This window comes from Paroedura picta, chromosome 3, assembly GCF_049243985.1.
Source record: "Paroedura picta isolate Pp20150507F chromosome 3, Ppicta_v3.0, whole genome shotgun sequence".
In the NCBI taxonomy this organism is placed as follows: domain Eukaryota; kingdom Metazoa; phylum Chordata; class Lepidosauria; order Squamata; family Gekkonidae; genus Paroedura; species Paroedura picta.
In genome coordinates this window covers 36,476,134-36,503,698 of record NC_135371.1, presented here as the reverse complement: position 1 = coordinate 36,503,698, position 27,565 = coordinate 36,476,134, and the positions used below count along the sequence as shown (strand labels likewise).

Below are 27,565 nucleotides of genomic sequence, written 5' to 3'. Positions count from 1 at the left end.
AGGGCAATTATGCTTGGACCTTTCCTATCAAATCACAGAACCTCAGTTAAATAGGATTGGGGAGATAATTGCTCTATGTGGCACCCTGCATGTGAATTGCCAGCGATGTAATTGGATCTCTCCTGTTGCTACCATCTGTCCGCAATCCCGGAGGAATAAAGATCACTCTAAATGGTCTTTCTCAATGTTTTTACTATTGAGAAATCTCATAAACATTCTTCAGGCTTCGAGAAACCCCAGACGTGTTGCAGTCATGTAGAATATGGTTGAGAAGCATAGCTGTGTAGATGTGGGCCCTGCCCTTCCTACCCCTTCCAGGCCGAACATTGGCCAGTTTGGGAGGGTGAAGGGTGGGTTGACATGACCATATATCACCCAATAAATTAACAAATTAAAAATATATTTAAAATTAATTAACTCCCACCCATTCGGGAAACCCTTCCAGGGCCGTAAAGAAACCCCAGGATTTCATGAAAACCTGGTTGAGAAAGCCTTTGTTTCTGCTGACTTATATGGTATACCATAGAATCAACGCTCCAAAGCTACTGATCTCTATAGTCCAGAGAACAGTTGTAATTCTGGGAGAACTTCAGGGCCCAGCTTGAGGTTGGGAACCTTAATAGGAACCTTGGTTTGGAGAAATAGTGTCTGAACTCTAGTGCCCACAGGCTCAGGTGCCATTTATAAAAGGAAGTGATTAAGGGGGAGTTCTGTAAAGAATGGGTAAAGTCCTTACTGCAGAGCAGAACAGAAGCTGTCATTTTCACAGCTTTAATGGATGGTGACATAAATCTATAACTGGGAAGAACCCAAGAATTTCTGACATAGGTATACCCTAAAGTGGTTAAAACCAAAGTTTTCATATTCTGCATATCACCAAGTGTTTCATATTGCAGAGAAAGGTGTATTATTAACCATGAAAGCCAGTGTGACATAGTGATTGGACTAGGATTGGGTAGGTTTGAATCCTACTCTGCCCTGGAATCTTGATGGGCAACCTTGGGCAAGTGACACAATCTCAGCCCACCTCTTGTGGTTCTTGTGAGGATAAAACAGAGAACAGGAGAACAACATAAGCTGTTTTGAGTCCTCATTGGGGAGAAATGTAGAATGTAAATGAAGTAAACAAATAATTTTTACACCAGCTGTTTCCGAAATACTTCTGAAATAAACATTAATGAAATGGGGAAGAGCATCCTTGGAAGCAATATTTGTCTACCAGTTGTGCTCACTGTAATATTTAGTGATCCATTTAGCTATGTTGACAGATGAGAGGTTTTGGTTCATTCTAGTGGTAATTACCACTGCCTTGTGTGTCCTGTTGATGTACTAGAATCTACTCAGCAGTTACCTAGGACACAGGAAAGGATCCACAAGTAACTGGCTACACATTTTAGAAGGCTGGCCTGTTGTTTTGTTCCCACTTAAAGAGCTAGTGGTTGCTATAAGCTACAAATAATTCTAGCAAGAACCTATGACTATATTGATGAATGGGTTTTAAAAATAGTAATTCTGTACTGTGGAGTAACTGTGAATAAAGTAAATAAAATTATAAATTCAAGATATGAATTTCTCTTTTGTCGAAGCATGAAAGTATACTTTCCTGCTAAAGATGCAAGAGGAAATGCTCAGAAGTTGGATCATCAGAAAAAGTTGGATCACCAAAACTGATTCTTGGTTCTAGAATTAGGGATACCAATTCTCAGGTGAGACCAGGAGAGCCCCCCGTTTTACAGGTCATCTCCAGTCAACAGAGATCACTTGCCCTAGAGAAAATGACTGCTTTGGAGGGTAGACTCCTTAGCATTATAGTCCACTGAGGTCCCTCCCCACCCCAAATCCTGCCCACTCCCAGCTCCACCCCCAAAGTCTTCAGGTATTTCCCAACCCAGAGCTGGCAACCCTACTCTAAACATCTTGGAAAAGTGAATGTTTGTCCCTTGAAATCCTATAACCACTTTCACCCATCATACATGTGGCCCACTGTCTGCAATTTAGATTACACATAATAGTCAAGTGTCTCCATTATGCACCTCATTTCAGTTTTTGATAAAGAAATTTACCAGCCCTGTTATAGCACTGTGCTGTGAGATATATGTGACAATGGGTCTGTTTTTAGTTCTTGAATTATCCCCATTAATCACAACATCTATTTGAAACAGCTGCTGCAAAAGGTCCTTAACAATTGTGCAGTGGAAAAATTCCAGCTGCTTGTATTTTCCCCCATAAGTTAGCATTACATGATTTAAACATTTGTTTTATATTAATAGTGTGCCAAACAATCCATCCATTTGTGCTGCAGAAACAGAAGGCTGAAGGAAAACCCATCTGAAAATAGAAACATTCAAAATGGTTGGCCGTAGTTGACTATGGTTTAAAGCAAGGGCAGCTCAAAAAGTGAGCCATATAGTTGGTTCAAACCACAAGGCAAGTTCCATTGTAAAACGTGTTTAAAGACATTGTAGAATTTTACATGCACCTCTACTTTCCAAATCAAACAGTGGATTTGCTGTCTGTGGTTTGTGCCAGTTCGGGCTGAATTGATTCTGGGTGCTGGCTATAGTTCCAGCCTTGCTCCACTTCTGGAGCATCCGGTATCATAGAAACAAAAGTGCTGAGTACAGACGATAAATGAAAGCAATGTAAATCTTTGTTTGTTAGTATGTCTAGAAACTCAAACCATGGCTTGGCTCTAAACTGGGGCCATGCAAACTATATCTGAATTGAGTGGGAAACTGGAAAACAACATAGTTTCCTGAAGCTCTTTTGTTCATGTTAAAGGGGGGGACGTTAATGTTATAAAGTGAATGCAGAACCATAGAAGGCTATAAGAGAAATACATGGCCGGTGGAACCACAGGAAGAAAAATCAATTATGTACATCATGCTAATATATGAACCCTTTTTAAATGACATTTCGGCACTTTTTTACCTGCCCATTAAAAATAAGAAATATAGTAATCTAGACTTAGAATTCGGGGGTATTCAGTGCACATTTGTTAATATAAATTCACAATCTGGGTGATAAAGGGAAGGGGCTTCCATCCTTTGAGTGTATCATTAGATACCAATGCAAAAATAGTTTGCACATGTGGAACTTGGAGAAAACATTAGTTCATCCAGACTAAAGTATGAGGCTGTCATCTTATGGATGAAACATGATGACCTAGGTCTTATATTAATATATAAGTTAGAATATAGATTTTCAGAGAATATTGGAAGTACAGAAATGTGGACATGCAAAGCAGAAGTTTTTAGAAGGGCCTTGTATTGTGCTTTATACTAGCTATTGGTTTTTACTGCATTGGATGTAATTATTTGAGGTATATTTTTATGTCTGGAAACCTCTTCAACATTACATAAGGAAAAAGGCTGGATCTAAAGATATTTAATAAATAAATATTACTCTGTCTATAACAGCTGTTTAAAGAACTAGATGGTCAGCTCAGATCTTAGTGTTTGTGCTCTGTACCAGTTGTGAGTTTCCTTCCAGTATGCACTGAATATGCCTGCTGGGTCACGTAGAATAGTTTCACATTGTACCCTCAGGCATTTTGGAACCATTTAGAACATATTCCCAAGAGGAAATCCATAATATTGTATCACTCTCATTACAAGAGTGGCAATTAAATGTACTCTTTGTCATTATTTTTCCCCCAGCTTCCTCTTTAAATCTGGGCATACAGAAACAGCTTCACACATCCTATGTGGGGTAGTTCAAAGAACCCCAACCTTAACTTTGTTTTTCATTAATATAAAGTTATATTTTGGTGCTCAAGGTTATTTTAACAGCCTTATAACATTCTGATCACAGATCAGTAAAGTCTTGTAAAAAAAATACAATAGAGAGAGAAATGTGTTCATGTTCTCAGAAATGGAGCTTTCCCTGAATAAACAAGTTAAATTCCTTAAACGAAAGCCTGGTCCATGGTTGGTTTTGACTTATTTCCAAAACAGTTTCCCAACAGTAAATTTGGATTAACTTTCAAGTTAGCCATTTTTGTCTGTAGTCTTCAGTTGCCCACTTCCTTTCCCATCCTTAAAGTACATCGTCTTCATGGTCCTGGAGATTTTCACCACACACAGTTTCAAAGTAGAAATACAAATAAGGGGAGGAGGGGAGAAGCCATATCACAAGGCCTTATATTTTATTCCTTGAATTCCTTTGGAAATTTTTAAACAGAGGCTGGATAGCCATCTGACGGAGAGGCTGATTCTGTGAAGGTTCAAGGGGGTGGCAGATTACAGTGGATGAGCGATAGGGTTGTGAGTGTCCTGCATAGTGCAGGGGGTTGGACTAGATGACCCAGGAGGTCTCTTCCAACTCTATTATTCTACGATTCTATAATAGTTATTGGCTTAACCCAGCAGCAAGTGGCTGAAAAGCTCATTTTAGATACATTTTGTTGTGGCACCTTTGAACACAGGTAAAAAAAATTGTGATGTGCTCAGCTTGCCCATTTACCATATACACAATGCCTAAACAATAAATACATGCTCTGTTAGTGCAGTAAACTCATAGGAAAAAAATGTTATAGCTTTGGAAGGATCTTTATGATTCAGGAATGATTTGTCTCTGGCAAAGCCAAAAGGACTGATGCAAATAGACGCATGTTTCTCTGGAAAGCAGCTATGTGCTTTGAAGATAGGGTGGGATATACTAATGAATGAGCTCAAATCTGGAAGTAAATCCAGACTATATAACTGACTAGTAAAAGAGCCCATTGTATATAACGAAGACTGTTTCATGTATCGTTGATTAGTTTTAATGTAAACCGCCCTGAGCCTTCGGGGAGGGCGGTATATAAATCTAAATAAATAAATAAATAAAATAAATAAACAAAATACAATGGGCGCTAGAATGTGGGGGAGAGGGAGGGACAGGGCAGCGCGCGGGTGGGTGGCGGTGGCGGGGCGTCCTCAGCTCCTCGGCGGGCCCTTGGCGGCCATCTTCGATGGCGGCCGGGTCTCTCAAAGCTCCGTTGTCGCCAGGCACGGCAGTCCCTGCCAGCCGCGCACAGGGCGGCTGGCGGGGGCTCCCTGCCCAGCGATCTGACACCGCGGGAGGCGCTTTGCGCCTCCCGAGGCGTCAGGCCACCAGCTAAGGAGCAACTGCGAGCCGCGCTGCGCGCAGTTCGCAGTTGCTCTGGCAGGGAATCGGAAGGACCAATCGGCAGGCGCTTTGCGCCTGCCGATTAGTCCCTCCGATAGACTGTCTAGAGGAAGGGGCCAATCGGCACCCTTCCTCATCCCGGACACAGCCCGCCTTCCAAGGGCTTACTGTTTTATTTAGTCCGCGGCGCCTGTGGCACCGCGGGCTTGTGTTAAGATATTGCTTTCTCCAAATGTCTGGATCTCACTTTCATATACTGCCCTTTTCCAAGTTCCACACTTGCATTGCACAATATAGTCAGCCTGTTTGTTTGTTTGCTTTTGCTCTTTTATTGCTTTCCCACCCTTTCTTCTAGGAGCTCAGGAGGATAGTATACATGGGTGGGGGGGCTTTTGGGGGGGTTTCCCCCTTAATCTCTCCTCAACAAACTCCCTATACAGTTAACAAGTATAGATTGAAAGGTAAAACACTCAGCGCAGCAGTAGTCTTCCCCACCCCTGAAGTTGACCTCACCTTCCATTAAATGAACAGAAATATTTTTGTACCTTTCTTTTTTTTCATATATGTCTAGCCAGAACAGTACATCCAAAGTTAATATTGAAGTTAATACAATAGCCTTCATCACTTCTCGATTTCAGAATTCCTGTTATGTGTCTTTTCCTTCCCTCTAAAAGAAACCATGAAATATGAATTGCCATTTCTTCTACCCCAGTTTAAATTACCCTTAATCGGTTATCCAGGGTTTGTTTGTTTTTTTGCACAATTTGATGCAATATATGCATTGCTCTAAGCATGTTCTGTATGTGTGTTCAGAACCAGGACTTAATTGATTCCCCATGTCAAGCTGTACTGTCTCATTCTGTGGCAGTTCTACTATTTGTGGAACCGTTGTTTGACTAGTGTAAAAATATCAAAATTAAATTCATACACAGTGATCTCGTTGCCGTGACAGAACAAGTTGGGAGAGCATTAAGAAAACGCTCAGGGAAGATATTTGTATGGTTATATTTTGCAAGTTGCTCGTGGCAACTTGAATCTTGGCACTTCACAGCAGATGGCATATGCCTATCTCCAGCCATATAATAGTTTCTCAAAGCTGGCCCCAAGCTAGCTGCTTTAGTGATGAGAACACCCTGATGTTATCATGTGGGCAGATGAACAGATGATTCCTGCCATGACGGACCCCCTACACATTTACACACTCTGTGGTAAAATTTTCCCTTCCAAAATAAAATTGTTGTTCCCTCACTGCTTAAGTTGCCCTTTAAGTTTTCTTCAAACCATTTAGAAAAACTATACGCAGCCTGGGCCCTACTTATCTAAGGGATTGCTTATCTCCTTATGCCCCCCGCAGGGCCCTCTGCTCTGTGGGTATGAATCTGCTAGTTGTCTCGGGTCCCCAGGAAGTGCGCCTGGCCTTGACCAGGGCACAAGAGTAACTGCCAGCAGAAGGGTTGAAAGTTAGTACAAGACAGTAGGTTGTTCTTTGTTGCTGCCATCAATTGTACCTGGTTTTATGCTGTTTTTATATTTTATGTAAACTGCCATGAGCTGACTGGGCCAAGAGTGGCGGCCTATAAATTCAATTATAATGAATGAATGAATTAATCAATTAATTAATTAATACTGGGCTTGTGAATTAAGTTATCATTATCTAGTTGCAGTGATATCAGTATTGATGAACTGTTATATATTAAGAAGAGTTCAGGACTGGATGGATTCCAGCTAATACAGCAGTCAATCTTGGCTCACTTCTTGATGTGAAGACATATATGTTGTGTTCATGGCCCTATTGAGCAATTATTTGTGGCACATGCTACTTCAGTTGTTTTAGGTTTGGTTTTTGTTTTGTTTGGGGCTATGTATGTGTGTTTGTTTTTTGCCTGAACTGGATGACTTTATTTTGATTCATTAACATTTATGCACTTTTAACATATTGTTGCTTCCACATCTGCATCCTGTTCTGCATAGTTGTTGCAGTGATGTGTGAAATCCCCTCAGCTTGATTTAGAACTGGGCTTGGCAAACTAAATTGTTAGAGAAGCTAAAATAGCTTGGTTTATTCTTAGAACAATTCCTAAATTTGGAGTCTTTTTCGAATAGGAGCCAAATGCCTCTCCCTAGGTCAACAAAGAGTTCTAAATCGTACACACACAGTAGCATCCAAGGAACAAGGAGCCTGAGGACACTTACATTACAATCCTAAACAGAATTACTCAATTTTAAGCTCATTTGAATCAATGGACACCTGGGTGTTCTGGATACCTGGGACACGGCCTTTGCAACATTCCACACACTTATGATGAAAATAGATGGTAACTCAGACTGTGCCCCAAACTAGAAAAGAACTGTTAGGGATGAGGCATTCATCCCATCATTCAGGCCACGGTAAAAGCTTCTAAAATTTGTAATTAATTCAGGTAACTATGAATTTTAGCAGAATCTGTTTTAATTTCTGTGAGTGATGGACCGGCACTCAGGGTCTCCCTGATACCAGATGATAGCTAGCGCTATGGCATTTTGAACTGACACTGCCATAGGGATTTTTAATGTGTGTTTTAATGGTATTATATTGTATGTTTTTACTGGGGTTGTGTTTGTGACCCGTTAGGAGCGGCGGGCTATAAATTTGAATGAATGAATGAATGAATGAATGAATGAATGAATGAATGAATGAATGAATGAATGAATGAATGAATGAATGAGGTGGTAAGCTCCTCTTGCCATCACTTTCCAGGATTTAATATTTTGAATAAAACTGTTGGTCTTAAAGGTTCCACTGTACTGAAACTTTTTCCCAGATTGCAAGCAAACCTTGCGTATGCCATTCAGAATGTTGAATAGACAGCATTTCAAGCCCAAGAGATGGATAGTGCCACATGGAAGCATTCACTTCTCTGTAAAGATATGAGCTGTCTTGTGGGAATTTGCTTTCTTTTAGACCGTGAAACCATTTCCCAATGTTTTAATTACCAGGAAACAGTTGGGGAGCCCTTCTTCTTGCTACTATGTGCTATCAAACAGCAGATCAATAAAGGATCCATAGATGCCATCACTGGGAAAGCCAGATATACTCTCAACGAAGAATGGTTACTGAGAGAGAACATTGAAGCAAAGCCACGGGTAAGAGGGTCCTATTCCTAAATACATGAATGAATCATTAATATCCGGACAAGACTTGCAGTGTGCAAACCAATCTTAAGTAATTATGTTTACTTCTTCAATCTCCCAGCTGAGGCATATTTCTAGTTTCTGAGCTGCCACAAATGAAGTATCTTGTGAGTAGGGGGATTTTCCCAAATGAAGCTGGTTTTCATTGATAATAGAGTTTGAGATTTTTTTTATATATATAATTTTTATTTTTCAAAAAAAGATAGAAATAGCATAGATACGTATAATAAACATTAGTGAAGCAATTGTTTAGAATCTAAGCATATTAGAACCTGCTCCTTTCCCATCTGATTTACTTTTTTAGATAGTTCTGATAAGGGCCCCATTGTTCCTAAAAGGCTTCTTCTGATTTTCCATTAACCATTAATGTCAATGAGTTTGAGATGTTTTAAGAAACTAACCCAAGATTTAACAATAAGATCTTCATGGGACAGTCAAGCTTATTTGAGCGATTGTACATATACCTAAGGGGCAGAGAATTGCCTTTTGAGCCAGAATATGAGACTATATGAACCCTGAAGACAGGCCCAAAGGAATGGGGATAATCACTTACTAATAAGTAATGAAACCACCAAAGTTGGTAAAACAAGACAAGATCCACTCAGGGAGCAGAGGAATGGGAAGGCGACTGTAAGCCGCTTTGAGCCTCCTTCGGGTAGGGAAAGGCGGCATATAAGAACCAACTCTTCTTCTTCTTCTTCTTTCTTCGGAGGAATTTCCTTCTCTTCGTCACCTCCACCCTTGATATCGAATAGCATATTCCGTTTAATATTTAAAAGTATGTAAAATGTATATAGGCAAAATCAATTTTTAAAAAGATTCATATGGAATCAAATATTCTGACTATACAGTTTCCCGAGGGAATGTACATATCAGATATCTGAGTTTTTATAATAGGAATATTTCAGTCCATTTTGTACATGGCATTGCAAAATAGCTTCTATTAGGCTTGCAAAAGTGCACACAAATACACCTAAAATTTTTAAACATCTGGGCACTGTGACCTCTGAGGCAGAGGATATATTGTCTACAGAGAATTACGTCTGGCTGGCTGAGATCCAGGATAAGCTAAAAAATAAAATATGCCAGGATCATTTGCTAAGGAACAATGAGTGAGGTAAAAAATAAGAGTGTCTCATCTTTACAACTTCTGGCAAAGCAGTGACTTTATGGCCAGTGAAAAAGGTTGTTGGTTGTAAAGGGGAGTGAGTGGTGTGAAGGCTTTTATATAGGGTGTTACAGGAATTGTGCTGAAAAGTGATGCTGTAAAATTCCTCTTGTGGGACTCACTCCACAACTAAGAATGTACAGTCAAGGGAAATATGTTAACTTCATCCCTGACAGTAAATGCAGTCGACACACTTTTACAAGGTCCAAGCCAAACTCTGCTTTTGATTACAATAGCGTAAATCTGGAGGAGCTTTAACAGAATCAGCAGGGTCACTTCAGAGCTATGAGGGTGTAAATGAGAACAGGTTTTTGGCACTGTATCCTTTACAGCCTTACAGCAGATTCCCATCTGTAATTTATGAGGCAGAGCTAAGGAGGTTAGCAGTAGGACCCTCAGTATTAACTTTCTCTGAAGAGATAATAGCTCCATAAGACCAACCTGGTGAAGTGCAGATGAGTCTTTGTTTGGAAGTATAACTGAAATAAAAGTAAATGCACCCAATTACCAGATAAAAAAAGAACCAGATCTGTTCAGAGGTATCAGCAGCCCCACTCCCCAGTGTGAGTAACTTGACTCGCTGTTTAAACATTATTGTTCATATTGAACTTTTAAATTATGTTACAGACTTTCCATAAAGCACTACCAACCTAGAAAGCTATGACAGCACAATCAGGGGTTGCTACCAAACACAGGGATGATTCTATGATGTTCCGTATCCCTTTATGAATCAATGTAAATCAGACAACTCCAGCTCCATTCCCTCTTGTTTTTTGTGAACATATATGCTACCTTACACACACAGTCACCTGTCCCAGTATGATCTATTCTGACTACCTGGAACTTAAGCATAAGTTCCCATCTCTGTTACCTGACATTCTTTTAAGATTGAACCTGAAGCTTAGAATCATAGAGTTGGAAAGGGCCATACGGTCCATTGGTGCAATCCTCTGCTTAATGCAGGATCAGCCTAAAGCATCCAAGATAAGTATCTGTCCAGCCACTGCTTGAAGACTGTCGGTGAACGGGAGCTCACCACTTCCTTAGGCAGTCGATTGCACTGCTGAACTACTATGATTGTGAAAAAAATTTCCTAATACCTAGTCAATATCATTCTCCACACAGTTTAAACTGATTACTGCAGGTCCTATCCTTTGCTACCAACAGGAATCTTTCCTTGCCCTCCTTTAAGTGACAACCTTTCAAATACTTAAAAGACAGCTATCATGTCCCCTCTCAACTTCCTCTTCTCCAGGATGAACATTCCCAAATCTCTTAGCCTTGCCTTATACGGCTTTGTCCTCAGGCCCCAGATTATTCTCATCGCTCTCCTCTGTACCTTCTCAATTTTGTTCATGTCTGTTTCGAAGTGAGGCCTCCAGAACTACACACAGTACTCCAGGTGGGGTCTCTCCAATGCAGTATACAATGGGACTATGCCATCTTGTGATTTTGATGTGATGCCGCTGTCAATATAGACCAAAACTGCATTTGGCGTCTTTACTGCCGCATGACATTGCTTACAGTCTACACACTGCTTACAGTCCACATACCCCCAAGATCAAGTTCACACCACTGCTACCCAGAAATGTATCATCCAGTATGCATGGCTCTCATTTTTGTGACCCAGATGTAGAACTCTACACTTCTCCTTATTGAATGGCATTTTGTTCTGATTTGCCCACTTTTACGTCATGTTCAGATCTCATTGAACTCTATCTGTATCTTTTGGGGTGTTCGCTACTCCTCCCAATTTGGTATCATCCACAAATTTAATGAAGAGTCCCCCTATCCCCTCACCCAGATCATTGATAAAAATGTTGAAAGTGTTGAAAAGTACCAGACCTAGTACTGAGTTCTATGATACTCCACTGCTAACCTCCCTCCATTCTGATAAAATACCATTGAAAACCACTCTTCGGATACAGTTTTCTAGCCAGTTCCCTATCCACCTAACCATCAAAAAATCCAGTCTACAGTCCTCCAGTTTACCCATCATGGAAATCCTTGTCAAAAGCCTTACTGACATCTAGGTAAACAACATCCTGAGTTTCCACGATCTAATAAGCACATCATTTGATCAAAAAAGGAAACCAGGTTGGTCTGGCAGGACCCATTGGAAACAAATTCCCCAGATCAACAAATTATCTCCATATGATTGCAGATCACTCCTCTTAAAATCTGGTCTATTAACTTCCCTGCAATTGAGGTCAGGCCCACTGGCCTGTAGTTTCCTGGGTCATATTCTCTCCCATACACTCCCAGAGTCTGTCATTCCAGTCCTGCAGCAGTTTCTCTGGACCCAGTGACATTAACTGAAAATCCAATCCACATTTTTGTCCTGTAATGTTTGTCAGTGCAGCCCATGAAAGTCAATTAGCATTCATGGCTCCCATTATTCCTAATGGATCTTTAAACCTCTCCTGTTATTTCATTTCTTTTAGTATGTCCCCCAGCAGAACCTGTGTAATGTACTAGTGCCCAGCAGAACCCAGTGCCATTTTGGTAATGCCAGCTCAACAGGTCTGAATCATACTCCAGGGGGGGGGGGGTTTGCAAGCCCAGCAGAACCAATACAATGTACTGGTGTCCAAAAGAACCCAGTGTCACTGTGGCAGTGCAAACAAAAGGAGGACTGATGTCAAACCAGAGAATTTGTGTAGTTACAATGTGCAGAATGCCCAGCAGAATCCAGTAGCACTGGCATTGCAGGTTTAAAAGGACTGCTTTCAAGGCACAGAGTCATAACAAATTCCTGCAAGGGGAAGGATTTTGCAAGCTCTTTTCAAGAAGATGGGGTGGGAACACTGAACACTGGCAAAACCTGACATGACTAGTATGAAACTCACAAGAGTGTTTCCAAGGCTGGAGAATCTGGATCAACATTCTGATTGAGTGGAGACAGACTGTCTGGAAATGTATCCATTCAAAAACTACTACAAACTTCCATGAACAGCTTGAAAGTTTGACCTGCCACAAATTTCATTTTGTGAACCACAAACCAGCCAAACTTTGGCACAAACGTTAGCTCATGAGCTGTTCTATGCCTATCCCTAATTACCTGTGCTGCTTCCTGTTTATAATAGTAAGGTATCCCTATGTTAAACTTCATACAAGAGACAATTCAGAGAACTCCTGTACTAGACCACAAAATCCACTGCTGTACTTTGTGATCTAGTCACTCTGTGAATACAGAAGACTATTTCAGTCTGTGAGGATGTAAAATACTTTTCACAAACCTCAGAATCAATCTCCCCCCCCCCTTAATATAATGTATACCATGAGTTCATGGTCTACTAGAGTCTATTGGACCAGCTCCCACTCACTCCTAGTGGAAGAAGACTCGGCCTCTGTCTGATCCATCTGAACCATATGAACGAGGTGGGATGGGATAGATTATTTGTGTTTTTGACCACTTGCTTGTTTTATTGTAAATGGGGGTTTTATGGGGTTTTATTGTATTTTAATGTTTTATTCTATGAACCACCATGGGTTCTTAGGAAATGCAGCGATATATAAATAGAAATAATAATAATTATTATTATTATCATTATATTATTATTATTATTTATAACTTTTTCAGCAAATCTTGCAAGTCACCCTAAATAGCCATTTTTCTCTGCAGAATCTCAATGTGTCTTTCCAAGGCTGTGGAATGGACTCCCTGAGTGTTCGGGTTATGGATACAGACACTCTCAGCCAAGTTAAAGAGAAGATACTTGAAGCCTTTTGCAAGAATATTCCATATTCCCAGTGGCCAAGAGTAGAAGATGTTGACCTTGGTAAATATATATCACCTTTTTTCATCTTCATACATGAACCACTTGCAGAATATTTTGTGATTTTTGGCCACTTTGGGATTAAACAGTGCATGTTTGTTAAAAATTATAATCCTAATTCTTTAGAATTATAAATCCAGCACTTGTTTAGCACATGTTCTGATGGAATCCACTGAATTCTTCAGGAATGAGAAATTGCACTGGGTTGGTGATGAAATGAATGATTTAATAGAGCCCGCACTAGTGACTAGCAGTGTAATCCTAATCTGATCGGGATAGCTCAGGTTAGCAGGATCTTGTCAGACCCCAGAAGCTAAGTAGGGCCAGTTATGTCATGTCTGCTCAATAATACCTCCAAGTCAAATTTGTTTATCGATGTCTCAACCAAATAGCTATTAAAACAAATTCCTATAACTACATTCACTCACCACTTCTCAAAGTAACAGTTCTCTTAAAGGGACATACACACACCTACACCACACCACCAAGAAATACCAGGGTCACTGCTCAGAAGCAGGGATGGCAAACTACCTCTGAATATCTTTGCTTTGTAAACCCACCAGAGCTGTGCCATAAATTGGCTAAGACTTGATAACGGAAAAAAATCTCTTTTTAGAAGAAGAAGAAGAAGAAGAGTTGGTTCTTATATGCCGCTTTTCCCTACCCGAAGGAGGCTCAAAGCGGCTTACAGTCGCCTTCCCGTTCCTCTCCCCACAACAGACACCCTGTGGGGTGGGTGAGGCTGAGAGAGCGCTGATATCACTGCCCGGTCAGAACACTTTTATCAGCGCCGTGGCGAGCCCAAGGTCACCCAGCTGGTTGCATGTGGGGGAGCGCAGAATCGAACCCAGCATGCCAGATTAGAAGTCTGCACTCCTAACCACTACACCAAACTGGCTTTAGGATTGCACTATGAGTGGACCACTTGAAACTGCATATCTTTGTCACTGATAAATGCTCTAGATATGCACAAAGGGTCCTGTCTTGCACTACTGTACTACATTTTTCTCATGATAAGACATAAGAGCCATTGATTGGTCTATAGTGCATTCTGCAGAAAGGCAAATGAGGATAAATGTTGATAGTAACTACTCTTAGACCTAAGAAGATGGTTTTGACAGTGGGAAAGTGCAAGTCTGTCCTCTCTGACAGGACAAATGAGGTGAAGTTTGTGGAGCACCAAAAAACTTAGCATAAGGTATAATGGTGTCAAGAAATCCAAACAAGAACCCCACGGGTTCCCAGTGCAAGTGTGCACAAGTAATAAACTTTTGTTAACATATATATGTAGTTTATTAGAATAAATTTAGAGAAGTTTATCAGTAAGCAATACAGGTCTCTAAAATCAAGCAGCACAGAAACAAGAAATACTAGCTTAACTAAGGAATTCAATAAACATTGCATCAGATGGCACAGTCTTGCTATCATGAAAATGTAGGTCACAGCTAAAATATTCCTCTATTTCGCTGTCAGCAGTTCATTGATGTAGGCCTTTAGTCCCTCAAATACAAGTTAGCTGTTAGTTTCCAACTTCTTCGGCCCGTTAAATTTTTTGGCCCACCTGAGTCAGGTGATGAAGGTGAACCAATCAAAACACATCTCAGCTAGAATCCTCGAGAAAATTATCTCACAACTCTGATTCTCATGTAGAGCTGGGAAGCCTGTTCCACACCTTGGCCTTGAAGATGATAATAGGCCTGTGGGCTGATAGGGTCCAATTAGTAACACCTGCAAGATGGAAACAGTTAAACATGATACACATTAACCCTTGAGAGGAGGAATTAGCGGTGCATTGCCTGATAGAAGGTATTTGAATTACATACTTGGCAGAAGGTGCATCAGCTGAAACAAGAATGCCTCACCTGCAGTAACACAACAAAATCACAGTCCAGTGGCACCTTTAAGACCAACAAAGATTTATTCAAGGTGTGAGCTTTTGAGTGCAAGCACTCTTCCTCAGACTATAAACTTCCATATGGCTGTATTTGGATGTTGTGACACTGTTTACTAGTTTAACAGAATTAAGTTTTGTTTTATATTCCCACTGTCTTGATGGAAGTTCATAGTCTGACAAAGAGTGCTTGCACTCGAAAGCTCACACCTTGAATAAATCTTTGTTGTCTTAAAGTTGCCACTGGACTCTGATTTTGTTGTGCTACTTCAGACCAATACGGCTACCCACTTGAATCTCACCTGCAGTAAGTAGTAGTGCAGCTAAGGTCAAGGGTTAGTTAGTACATCATTGAGAATTAGGCCTACTTAGCTTCTTCTTATTTGACACACTGTAATAGTTGCAGGAATAATCTTTACTATAAAAGATCTTAGCTAGTGAGCACTAAACAAGATGAAGGTTTAATGACCAGATTTTAATATTGTTTACAGTATCTTCTTTAAGCTGTGATCAAGGACATAGTGTTGTATACTGTGATCTGTCAGTAAGAAACACTGATGGTCACAAATCTTTCCCATGTTCCAGTATCCTGTCAGTCCTTTCCAACCCCAAGGAAATTTATTCTTGGAATTGTGAGGCCCACTTGGACTAATACCCCTGTGGGGTGGGAGGCTGCAGTGGGAAGGGAAAGGGAGATGGAATTACCCTTCCTGCCTTTTCGGTCAGTACACCAACAGAAGATGATAAAGGGAGGTATATCTCTTCCTCCCTTCCTCCCACTGTGGGGTCCAACCAATGTGCTGGAAATCAATTGAATTAAATAAATACGTTCAGAAAGATATGTTAGTTTGGTTTTTAATTATTTTTTTAAATTACATTAAAGTTTTAATTTAAAATTACTTTAAAAATTCAAATACTTAGAAATCAAATATTTGTATTTTGTTAACTGTTTTATTTCATTTATATGCACAATGAAATATGTGTACAATGCTTGAATTGGTGTAGGATTTGCATTGAGAAGGGTGCATATAAATCAAAAGACAGTGCAGAACTTTCATTTTTTTACCTTGTTGGGTAAAAGATTTTGCACCATGAGTAACTGAAGGTGTCTGCATATGGCTCTTAGCACTGAGGCACCTGTGTTAAAGGTGACATCAGAATACTTGCCAGCACATGCATTGTTCAGGCAGGGCTTCCATTTATTCCATTTTCTGTATTTAGAATGGTTTGCTACAAGCACTGACAGCTACATCCTTCGGGACCTCGATGACACATCAGTGATGGAGGATGGCAGGAAGAAACTGAACACGCTAGCACATTATAAGGTAAAAAGTGTGAATGCTCCAAGAAGTTCCCTTCCTTTGGGCCTGCTTCCCCTTAGGGACACACCAGAATTTGCTTTCCAAGCAGGATTAGCAGATGCAAGCAGGGAAGTTGCCATATCTCCATGAGAGCTTCCGGGGAACAGACATCTGCCCTGGCGAGAAACTCGTTAATATTGCAACACATCGAGACTAATTAAACGCTCTTCATGCAAAACAAGTTATTGCTGGGGGGGAAAGCCTCTTATTCCCAGTGGCTGCCATCCATCCTAATTAAAATCAGACCATTCCTCCTTCTAACTAGTAGCGATGACAGAGTTCCCAATGGTCAATCATGGCCTGCAAATGACTCGTTTTCTTTTGTTTTCTTTGAAATAAGACTTGAGAAATTTAAGCTTGTATTTAAAGTAACTTCATGCACATATTTTAATTCAATGCGAATAGGTACGTCCCAGGCCACTAAGTGCTGCATCAGGGAGAAACAAATTCATACAAAGAACATCCCATGCTGAGCTAGGTCATGTTGTTTCATTAAAAACAGTGAAACAACAGGTGGCTAAGTCTGCAAATCAGGCCTTGCTGCATGATTGTTCTATAGTGGTGCTTTGGAATGACTCTCCGGGAGGAATACACTTGTAGAATGTCACTAAATCTTTGGAGAGAGAGCAGAAAAGAAATACAAAAATAAATAAATAAGTTAGGGGTATGCATCCAGATAATCCAAGCCCCCCCACCAAAAAAAACTACCATATTTGCCGGCGTATAAGACGACTGGGCATATAAGACGACCCCCCAACATTTCCACTCAAAATATAGAGTTTCTTACATTACATTACAGTACTATGTACAGCTATGTCTATCCCAACTGAAGTGCACCCGGCGTATAGGACGACCCCCCCACTTGGAGGCATGTTTTTCAGGGGGGGGGAAGTAGTCTTATACACCAGCAAATACTGTACCTGAAAAATACCTTTTTTGCTATTTTTTCATCTATCTGAAATGGCCAAGCCCAAAATATTCAGGATTTTTCAGGTCTGCCAGATAGCTGCAGTTGAAGTGGATTTAAACAGTTCTCAGTCCCTTTAAATGCCTTCAGGGTAAACTCGCAGCTTGGATAAGGCATTTAAAGGGACTGTGAAACCTATAAATATCTTCAGAGTCCATTTGAGCTGCTGCTGCTGCTTTAAAGTTTAAATGCCTTTTTTCCCTCCAGTGGAGACAATGGAGGATCAGGGCACCTTCTTTGGGTGGCCAATGAATTGGAGGCCCCATGCAGCTATGCTGCAAATTTGGTGTATCTACCTCAAAAAACAACTATTCCCAGAGCCCCAGGTACTCCGAAATCGATTCTCCTTTTGACAATGGCAGAACCCCTGAAATATTTTTCAGGCTTTGAGGAACCCTAGAAGTGGTGGCATGCCCCTTCAGAGAAGTGGAAGTAAGTTGTGGCAGTCAGCCAATCAATCCACTGATCATTTACTGTTACCATTGTCAAGAAAGATTCAAGGCCTGTAGAGTAACAGGGGAAGTGGGCTTCAGTGATGTCCAATGATATGAGCAGCCATCCAAACTTCTGGGAAAGGCTGCATAACCCCTAAGAAGATTTCACTCAATCCCAGAGTTCTCTGGAACCCTTGTTGGGAATCCCTGACGTATGGGGACCATTGCCTATAATGGTCCCATAGGCTATAATGGAGCTGGAAAGAAATCATAATTCTCAAATATTTACTGAATCTGAATATCATACCAGTATTGGGATTCATGAATCTCATGAAATACCAATATCTGGGGGGTTCAGTATACCCAAACATGAAAAATACCCTTGGGAGGGAGTTTCTGTTTTGTTTTTTTACACACCCCTAATCACAATGAAAAATTTACATAGGTATTGCGGGAAGTCTCTTAAAACAGGATATTAGATTTCTGTCATCTCCTGTATGAAAAACGTTCTTGAAAAATCCATGTAGATTTATCATTCTGATGTAGTTCTTTCCATAAGCATTCTCCAGAGGAAAAAAAATATCCATCTGAAGCAACCCTGAAGAGTACATCTTGACCATGATTCCGGTCACATTTCATGTCTTTTGTCCCTGCACAAACGTTTGCATGCATAGATACACAGAATTACAAGCTCAGGTTTTTAATACATGTTTTAACATAGCAATGAATTTGTACTTATGATTCCAACACATTTGATGCAGTAGGCAGAAAAAGCAACAAATCTTGAGACAGGATCATTAAGTAGCTGGGATATAGCTTAAAGAAATTCTATGAATATGGGGCAATAGTGTATATTCATATCAGCGTTTATCAAAAACTCCGATAATGTGGGAGAGGCAGAATCCTAGGCAAGAAGAGAATCTGTGCTCAGAACAATTGTAGGAATGGTTGTACTTCCTTAGTGAAAGAAGGACATAAACACTGTCAGGAAATGGAACTCTAAATAGTGTCATATAAGAGATGTGAACTATACCTGTTATTCATACATCAATGACAGGTAGCACAAAAAAGTCCAAGTTATGGGTGCAACCTAAACAAATATCTAGATGTCATAAAAGAAACAAAGGGATTCCAGTTCCTCACATGGCTAATTCAGGAGGCTAGAATAATTGCTTGTGGAGTATTAACCCATTCTGCACCTATTGATTTTCTTCTACAAATAACTTTCAGCCTAGTCGTCTCTTAAGAGTTTGCTTTCCTCCTGTTGAATACCATAGCCCCAAATGTATGTTTGTGGGGGTTGAGGGGGGGGGTTGGCTTAACCAGTGGTAGAATATCTGCTCTCATCAGTTCTCTCACCACATGTCTCCATTTGGTGAGCTAGTGATGCTTTCACGTGCCATTTATCTCTATAAATGTAGGGTCGGGATGATATATCTGCCAAAATAATATCCAAGAGTGTTATACACATGAAGACAAGGCTCATGTGGAGCTGTGTGTGACATCCTTCCTTCAGGAGAAATTTTCTTCTCACAACAAGGTCTCAGGGGTATAGGGCTGGAATAGGAATTTTATTTTTCTTACGTCATTTCTCTCAGACTCTACTTTACTAGAGCATGAGAAGTTATGTTCAAGCAGAATGCAGAAAAGAATGCATTGAATTTCAGTCTTCATAAATCAGATACTAGAGTCACAAATAAGGCACATGTCCCTAATACACTTTTTCCTTATTTTCCCCTCATTGCCAGATCCCTGATGGTGCCTCCCTAGCTATGAGTTTGACTGATAATAAAGATACCACTCTAAGCAGAGGTAAGTTTCTTTCACCAGCAGTCATGGACCGCAAGTCACCATCATCCTCCCCATTCCAATCTTCTCAAAGGCAACAAGCAAGCCCTGATTCCATGACCTGGAAACCTCACCTCCCTCTCTCTATCGTCTTGCTTTGTCTACCTTCTTTTCCTAACTGCTTTTTGTAGGTGTGCTCTTTCCAGAAAGGGGTGTAAGCAATTTCTGTTGGGCAAAAGGGATTTTAGTGTACCAGAGACAGGTGGAACTTTCCTCCAGGAATGCATTGTCATATCCGGATATGTTATATTTCAGAAGCCCATCGAGTCATCTTGATCCCTTCCAAAATCCATTTTGGATTCCTGAATCCTGGTTAGTGAGTTTGAGCAATATTGTAATGCTGTTCCACTACAATGCGGAAAAATTCAGTAGCAACACTAGTATTCAGTAGCAACACTAGTATGTCAGTCTTGGGATAAGCACTGTTTGCACATTTTCATATGGGAAGCTTACAGCTGATTCTTGCTTCAGTTGGGTTTGTAATATAAATGGAAATACTATATTAGCCAAAAAGCTCATCTGTATGACAAATGCCGCCCCTATTCTTTCTGTGCTATGTTAACAGTTGAGGAAACATTAATGTAAGTAGCACAAGACACTCTTAAAAGCGATGTAGGCCTGGCAAGTGAAGGTGCCCTTTGTTTTTGTGTTCAAGGTGAAGACATTCATGGCGCTATGAAAAATTCTTGTTGTCTAGAAATAATCAGCCATCATGACATTGCTTTGTCTGTAACTAGGACTTGCAAGATCCACATCTCTCAGAACAGTCACGGTGATTTAGCTGCAGTAATTTATGTCACTGAATCCAACCATTCATCTCAAAGCCTTCAACATCCTCCACAAACGGAGCAGGATTGATGGCTAGACAAAGCAACAGAAAGGCGGAGCAGAGACACTTAGTGCCCTGTTCTCTGCAGTGCCTGACATTCTCTGAATGGCAGCCAGAGTCTGAAGGGGGGGGGGGTCGGTATCCACAGAGTAGTGAGGAGGAGTATTTTGGCAGCACTTGAAGAGCGGATAGGCCTGGAGCTATCCGTAAATGTAACATAGCTCTGGTCTTGAGACTAGTGGCTGTGAGATCATTCTCTTCACTATTGCTAAACAGGCTTGTTTGGTGAACTTTGTACTTGAAGGGCTGCCATCTCCCTCCCTCCTTTTATCATATCCACCCACCTCGGACACTATGTACAATGGCTCTTAGCTGAATCAGTGGCCTGCAAGTAGGTAGGTCAATGTTTCAGCAGTCTGTGAGTGAAACAAACAAAATATTTCATAGTACTCTTTGAAAGAATCTCAAAGGTCTCTACCAAAAAGGAAAATCCTACTTTTTTGTGGCAAACAGAGTCTCAAAATGTTCATTTGTTCAGAATATATGTACACCTGGAAAGGAAAGTTGTAACTGTTTCTTTTAGTATAGAGCAGCAGTCTTCAGCCCATGGGTCTGGATCTTCAGATGGGTCATGAAGCCCCACCTGATGGGTCAGGAGCTCCTGTAGAGTTGCCTTTCCCCCTGCTTTTTGGAAGGGCTAGCTGCTAGTGAGTGAGTGTGTAGAGGGCAGTAGTGCTGTGTTGCTGGCCCCTGCTCACACATGGCAAGTGGAGCTGTAGGGTGGTGAGGCAAGGCCCTTCGCTGGTGGAGAGGATTCCTCAATGACTCTGGACAGTGACTTATTCCTCCCTATGATGCATTTCCATGCTTGCCTTATGCTTCCTGTCCTCATTTCTCTCAGAATTTTCCAAATTATTCCTGCTTTTTCTCCTGGACCTTTACGTCTCTATACTGGATACAAGATAAGCTTTTTTCATTATTTCCTCTCTAATAAATCCCTGTCCTTTTTTTTTTTTGTCTGTTATGAACAACTATATCCTTAATTAAGCATCTGCAGTATAACTGAAGCATACCACATCCGACTGGTCAGATATTTCATCTTCCTTTGTTGCAGGAATCCTTAGTGAAACGAATAAGCCAGCCTTCTTTTGTCTGTGCTGATATGGCAGTGGTGGTAAAATATTGCTAGGTTTTTCTTTTCACATTCTGTGCATTTTCTTATGAGGTTGCTATCCCTGAAGGCTAACACAATGAATAAAAGAGGTTATACAGAGATGCAGCAGTTTTACCTATCCCCAGATAAATGTAAATAGGTAAATGGAGAAGAATCTGGGACCCCTAATCCCTTCTTTCCCAGTTAGTCAGATCTCATTCTCTCCAAAATTCTGTTCATGCCGTTTCCAAGGAGCTGATAAATGTTCAGCGAGGCAGAGCAGCCAAGGCCAAATGCTGCCAGTCTTGTGTGTAATCCAGCCATTGGGGATCAGAAGACCTGAAGCCAATCTCTCTACATTCCCATCTTAGTTGAACCTGCATCATGTTCTCCAATCATAAAGCGCAAACTGCCGCAGAAATGTCATCTGAGTTAGTTAACATTTAGTTGTTTTATGTTACTTGTGTTCTGTGTGGAATTATGATACTATGTATTGTTACTACTCATTGGGTTGGATTCAGAAATGGGCAAGCGAAAACATAGCACATTTCCGTTTGCATAAGGTCTTGTGCAACACCTACCATATTCACTGGTATAGATGATAGTGCCCAGAAATTGATCTCAGATCATCATAAGGAAACAATCTGGGATACAATAAGCTTGACATAAGGCATGCGGCTATCCCAGTCTTTTTCTTGCATTTCCACTTTCACAAGACATCTAAAGCAACGGGAAATTTTGCGCTGCATCCAACCCAGTATCCTTAGAACAGTAGAAATATCCAAGCATTCCTTCCAAGAAAAGATATGATGTGCAGAATGCAAGTTCCTTCATCTTCTCAAATCTTTTTTTCCCCCTTTCAGTGAAAGATTTGGACACTGAAAAATACTTTCATTTGGTAAGTATCTTATTCCAAAAGCAGTTGGGGATAATGACTCTTCCACTGTAGGTGGGCCAAACATATTTTCCTTAGGGGGTCATTTCCTTCTTCGGTCCTCTGACTCCACTTTATTTGGGAATTGGACCCATTCATCACAAAAGTGTGTGACTGACATGGCACATGCTAATTAGGAAAACTCCATCAATGTATGCGCACACCACAACCATTTTAAGCCAGGCCGTAGAAATAATTGTTTAACCAGAATGCTTTGGTGAGTAGGAGGCAGGCTGGCCTAGTCCAATGAAAATTGTCAAGGGTGTTTGTTAGGAAAAAACCCAATGCTGTCTTCCATCACCTTACCAATGGACAGTAATGCTGAACATAGTTTATCATCAGAGCCAAACCATGGAATTATTTCCATACTAGTGACAAAGCCCATTTGTAAAAATGGGCATGTGGAGGGTTGGGGAGAAGGCAGCGGGGGCAGGGGCAGCGCAGGAAGGTCGACGGGCCTGGCAGGCTCCAGGCCGGGTCTGGAGCTTGCAGCATGTCAAAGGGACAGCCCCGCCGCGGCTGTGCCATGGCCGGGCTGTTCCTTTGGCACATAGGAAGCCTGACGGGCCCAGCAGGCTCCAGGCCGGGTCCGGAGCTTCCAGCCCGGCAAAGGGACAGCCTAGCCGCGGTTGCGCCGTGGCCAGGCTGTCCCTTTGCCGGGCTGAAGCTGGGATGGCCGCCCTGACTGCCGCCTACCTTGCCTGCCTGCAGGGTAATGGCGATGGTCAGGGCGGGCGACGGGGGTGGGTTGGCAGGCGCAAAGCGCCTGCCGACTCGTCAGTCAGGGCCAAGGGGCCAATTGGCCCCTTGGTGGCAGACTGACAACCAGAGGGCCCAATCGTCAGGCGCTTCACGCACCTTGTTGGCCAACAGTCATACCCACTAAGAAGAAAGGGGTAGGACGACTGAGACCCACGTGGTCTCTGCATTGTTTACATAATAAGATAATAACTGAACACATTCTGTTTCACAGAGTGAAAGGCAAAAGTAATTTTTTTTGTCTTAATCTTGATCATAGTCTTGCATATATCTTTCTAACGTACTTACCTTTGTACTGATTGCCAGTTACCAGAAGGGAAAAAGAGTATTGTGTCTGCTGATGTCACAGACAGCTGAGTTCTTTGTAAAGTGAACGTGGAGCAAAATTCTTTACTCGTTAAATGGAAAAAAGGAACCGATCAACACAGCTGGCAAACAGTGCCATTAATTTTAATATTCATATTCTGAATGGTCTGGTTTATTGCATGGAGTGTCATCCCTTCCCCTCTCTCTTTCATTGTCTTTTGTAACAGGAATGTTTTGTTATCAGCTTTTAAAGGTTAATTTTAAGCGTATATAATCTTGCCTCCCCCCCACACACACACAATCGTTAGGTTCTTCCCACGGACGAGCTGAATGAAAATAAGAAATCTCATCGGCAGAGTCATAGGAAAAAAGTCCTTCCTGAAATCTACCTGACCAGATTGCTCTCCACAAAGGTAAGTGGCGTTCTGGCCCTGCGGGTGGGAAGAGCAGTGACCGTCTTCTAAGAGCAGTGGCATGAATCAGCCCATTTTGCTGCTGTCTCGTTATCAAATCCCAGAGGAGCAATAGCATGTCAAACTGATTAGAGTATTGAACCAGGGAAACACTTCTCTGGGATGCAGTCTTGTCTACACATACTTGGGAACAGGCTCATGGAAGTCTGATTTTACTGCTATGTAAGATTTTATTAGTCTGCTTTCACAGGGAATATTTACAGGGAGGGATTTGGCCACATCTGGGTAATAATTCACATTAAGGAGACCCGAACAGTCGATGTTGGAATGTTTCTTGCACTTTCAGAATGGCCACTTTGATGATGAGGCATAAAATATTTTATAAATTGGAAAAGAGTTGATATTTATCTTCAGAGTTTCATGTTGGAACCACATGTTACGGGCCAAGGCTGCTTTTGTGGAACTGTTTTTGTATTCTGCACCTTGTTTTTAAGAATTGTTTTGGGATGCTTTTATTGCAACCACTTCGAAATCCTTGGTGGGAAAACTTAATATAATTAAATTTGAACCGTGGGCAATAAATCCCCTCATGGCTACTTTTGTTGGCTAGTGCATTTGGAACTGGGAGAGGAGGGAAGAGTATGTTTAACTCTTGCATTGCCTGCCACTTTCTCCCTACAAATACATTCTCCTGAAGCCACTTGTCCTCAGGTGTTTCTAGGTACTAATCTGGTACTCTGTAGGGTTGGGGCAGCATTGGAAAGAGAGTTGCAGGAGGAAAGGTTTGCTTTCCGGCCCCACCTTCCTTTTCCAAGTTATCTCCTCCCAAGTCGTATATGCCGGTTAGGACCAGCTATGACACCTTTGGTTGTAATGAGTTGTAATATAATATGCATTTCCCCTCTCAGTGTACTTACTAATGATTGTGTGTGTCCTAGCCTGGTATGTGCCTTAATAGTCTACATCCCCCTGCATAAAACACTCTTTTCAAAAAGTCTAACTAGATATTTATTTTTGATTTGATTTGCATACCGCCCTCCTGGCAACCGGGCATATAATGGGAGGGAGGGGGAGGAACATTTCAGATATTTAATATATCAAGAAATTCTACTTTTTGCATTGTTTCCTAAATATCATCATCACTCTTTAGGAAATGTGATACAGTCAGGAGTGATGGTAATGTCCAGTACTTAACAGTCATGGAGAACAATGCTGACGTCGTTAGGGGCTCAACTACAGAAACCCAGTACGGCATCAAGCCTGCAGAGTGTGGGATTCTGTGGCCCAGTGGTACAGAAGAGTTCAGCCTGAACTGAGATTTAATACCCACTTAAAGCATCAGTATTATTGCTCTTAACAAATTTGGACACAAGGCTTGGCTTTAAGCCAGTCTGTAATTCCGTTGCTTTGTAATTCATAATTGGAGCAGAGATCATAAGAGTTGCCAGGGGTCTCTAGCTTTTCTCACTGTTTACCACACAGAATAATCACAGATGTGCTTTTGGATTCCAGCAACAGAGAAGGAGAGCCTCTGTGCCAAAAGAGATTAAATGCAAACTAAGAGAATTATATTACAATGCAGAAAATTTAACCCATTATCCGCTCTATTTTGCCATCCCCTCCACTCAGCCATTGTCCAGCAAGCTTTCTTCAACTGCGTTGGGTTACCTCTTAATGCCTTAGATCACTATATATTCTGCTTTCTTAGACCAGTTTTGAATGTTCTCATTCATCAGGGCACACTTCAGAAATTCCTGGATGATTTGTTCAAAGCCATTCTAAGTATCCGAGAGGACAAACCGCCTGCAGCTATCAAGTATTTCTTTGATTTCCTGGAAGAACAAGCAGAGAAACGGGGGATCTCTGATCCAGACACACTGCACATTTGGAAAACCAATAGGTTGGAGAAATAATCCCCTTTTTTAACTTTCACAAATTATACTTCTAAAGACCTGAGGATCTAGAAATATGTAAAAACAGTAGGCGGATTAAAGGTGCAGGGCAAGGATAATCATGTTAAGTAGAGCAGGGGTAGTCAACCTGTGGTCCTCCAGATGTCCATGGACTACAATTCCCATGAGCCCCTGACAGCATTTGCTGGCAGGGGCTCATGGGAATTGTAGTCCATGAACATCTGGAGGACCACAGGTAGACTACTTCTGAAGTAGAGAATAGATATCAGTTTTAACGTAAAAACCTGGAGATGCAAAACCAGCAAATGGGGCAAAAAGAAGAATCTGATCGCAATTCTAAATATTATTCCTGAGCAAGTGACACTAATTCTAATGGGAGTTTCTCAGGAAAATGTGTGTACTGCAAATTGGTGAGGGGGAGGGGGGGACCAGAAATAGCTTCCGGAACTGTTCAGTAGGGGAAAGCATATGCTTCTCACAGATTATTAAAAAGATGCCTTTAAAGTTGTTCCAGGAAAAAAAAACAATTCTAGCTCCAACTTGCAAAAAACAAAAGCAACTTGAGTGTCAGCAAATATACAAATAGTTGCTGGTTGGAATAAACTTTTGAGAGAATACATTCAGATCTATAGATTTTTCTTCCTGCTTGACAAGTGTGGACAGACTTATTAAAGGTGGGAAGCAGAGATTGTCGTTTGCCTGGTCCCATTTGACAGTAATCAGTAGTTTTTCCCTGTTGGATAGTGTTGACATGTCCTAAACAAATAGCTGCTCACATTAGCACTCACAGGGGTCAGATGTGATAGCAGTTCTGGTTTGAAAGGCAAAAGATTAATGAACTCTGGCATCTTCCATGGATAAAGGAAGACTTATTCATAGGAACTTGGGCAGATGTTCTTTGTGCTGTAGTCATTTCACAACGCGTCATTTTCCAGGCAGCCAACCTTTGCCAACTCGGATATAACTTTAAGCAGATAAATATCTGTGTTGGCAAAAAGATAGGCTAGTTAGAATCCAGAGAGAGAGAATGAAGGGCAAACTCTTCAAGATCATTCACAAAGAGCTATCTCAGAGGAACAGTCCTAGCAATCCATCACCCTGTTGCATTCATATCCTGCAACTGTTGACTTTGACTCTGTAGGTAAGAAATGAAGATGACCTATTCTAAAACTCTCTCTCCAAGAAAAGAACTAACCCACCTTGGGCCTCAGTATCTGTACCACATAGTGACTCTAATATTTGTGAAGAGCCCCAATAGGAGAAGCAGTGTCTGGGATATGTCTAGGTGTCCAGCCTCCGCTTCCGGCTGCACAGACCAATCTGTGGAGCCGTTGGCCCAGCTACCAGCGGGATGACCAGGTAGGGCGGAAGCAGCACCGTTGGGGGGGGCCCACCGCTAGTGCCCGTTGCATTCCTGGGTACAACGGGTTTTCGGCATAGTATTAGAAGAAAAATGAGTTTAAATAACTATTTTAGGTAACTAAAACTGCATGAATAAGAAACACATATGTAACAGATGTTACAACT

The 27,565-nt window shown here is 41.3% G+C and overlaps 1 protein-coding gene across 1 annotated transcript in view; it reads left to right on the top strand.

Annotated features, from left to right (window-relative positions):
* PLXND1 (plexin D1) overlaps nt 1–27,565 on the top strand; it is a 173,372-nt gene that overhangs the window by 132,810 nt on the left and 12,997 nt on the right. The window contains exons 26-32 of the mRNA XM_077325307.1: nt 8,089–8,235; nt 13,077–13,233; nt 16,343–16,446; nt 19,632–19,695; nt 22,577–22,611; nt 24,021–24,125; nt 25,862–26,025. Of these exons, the coding sequence (XP_077181422.1) occupies nt 8,089–8,235; nt 13,077–13,233; nt 16,343–16,446; nt 19,632–19,695; nt 22,577–22,611; nt 24,021–24,125; nt 25,862–26,025 (776 nt within the window). The remainder of the gene's footprint in view (nt 1–8,088; nt 8,236–13,076; nt 13,234–16,342; nt 16,447–19,631; nt 19,696–22,576; nt 22,612–24,020; nt 24,126–25,861; nt 26,026–27,565) is intronic.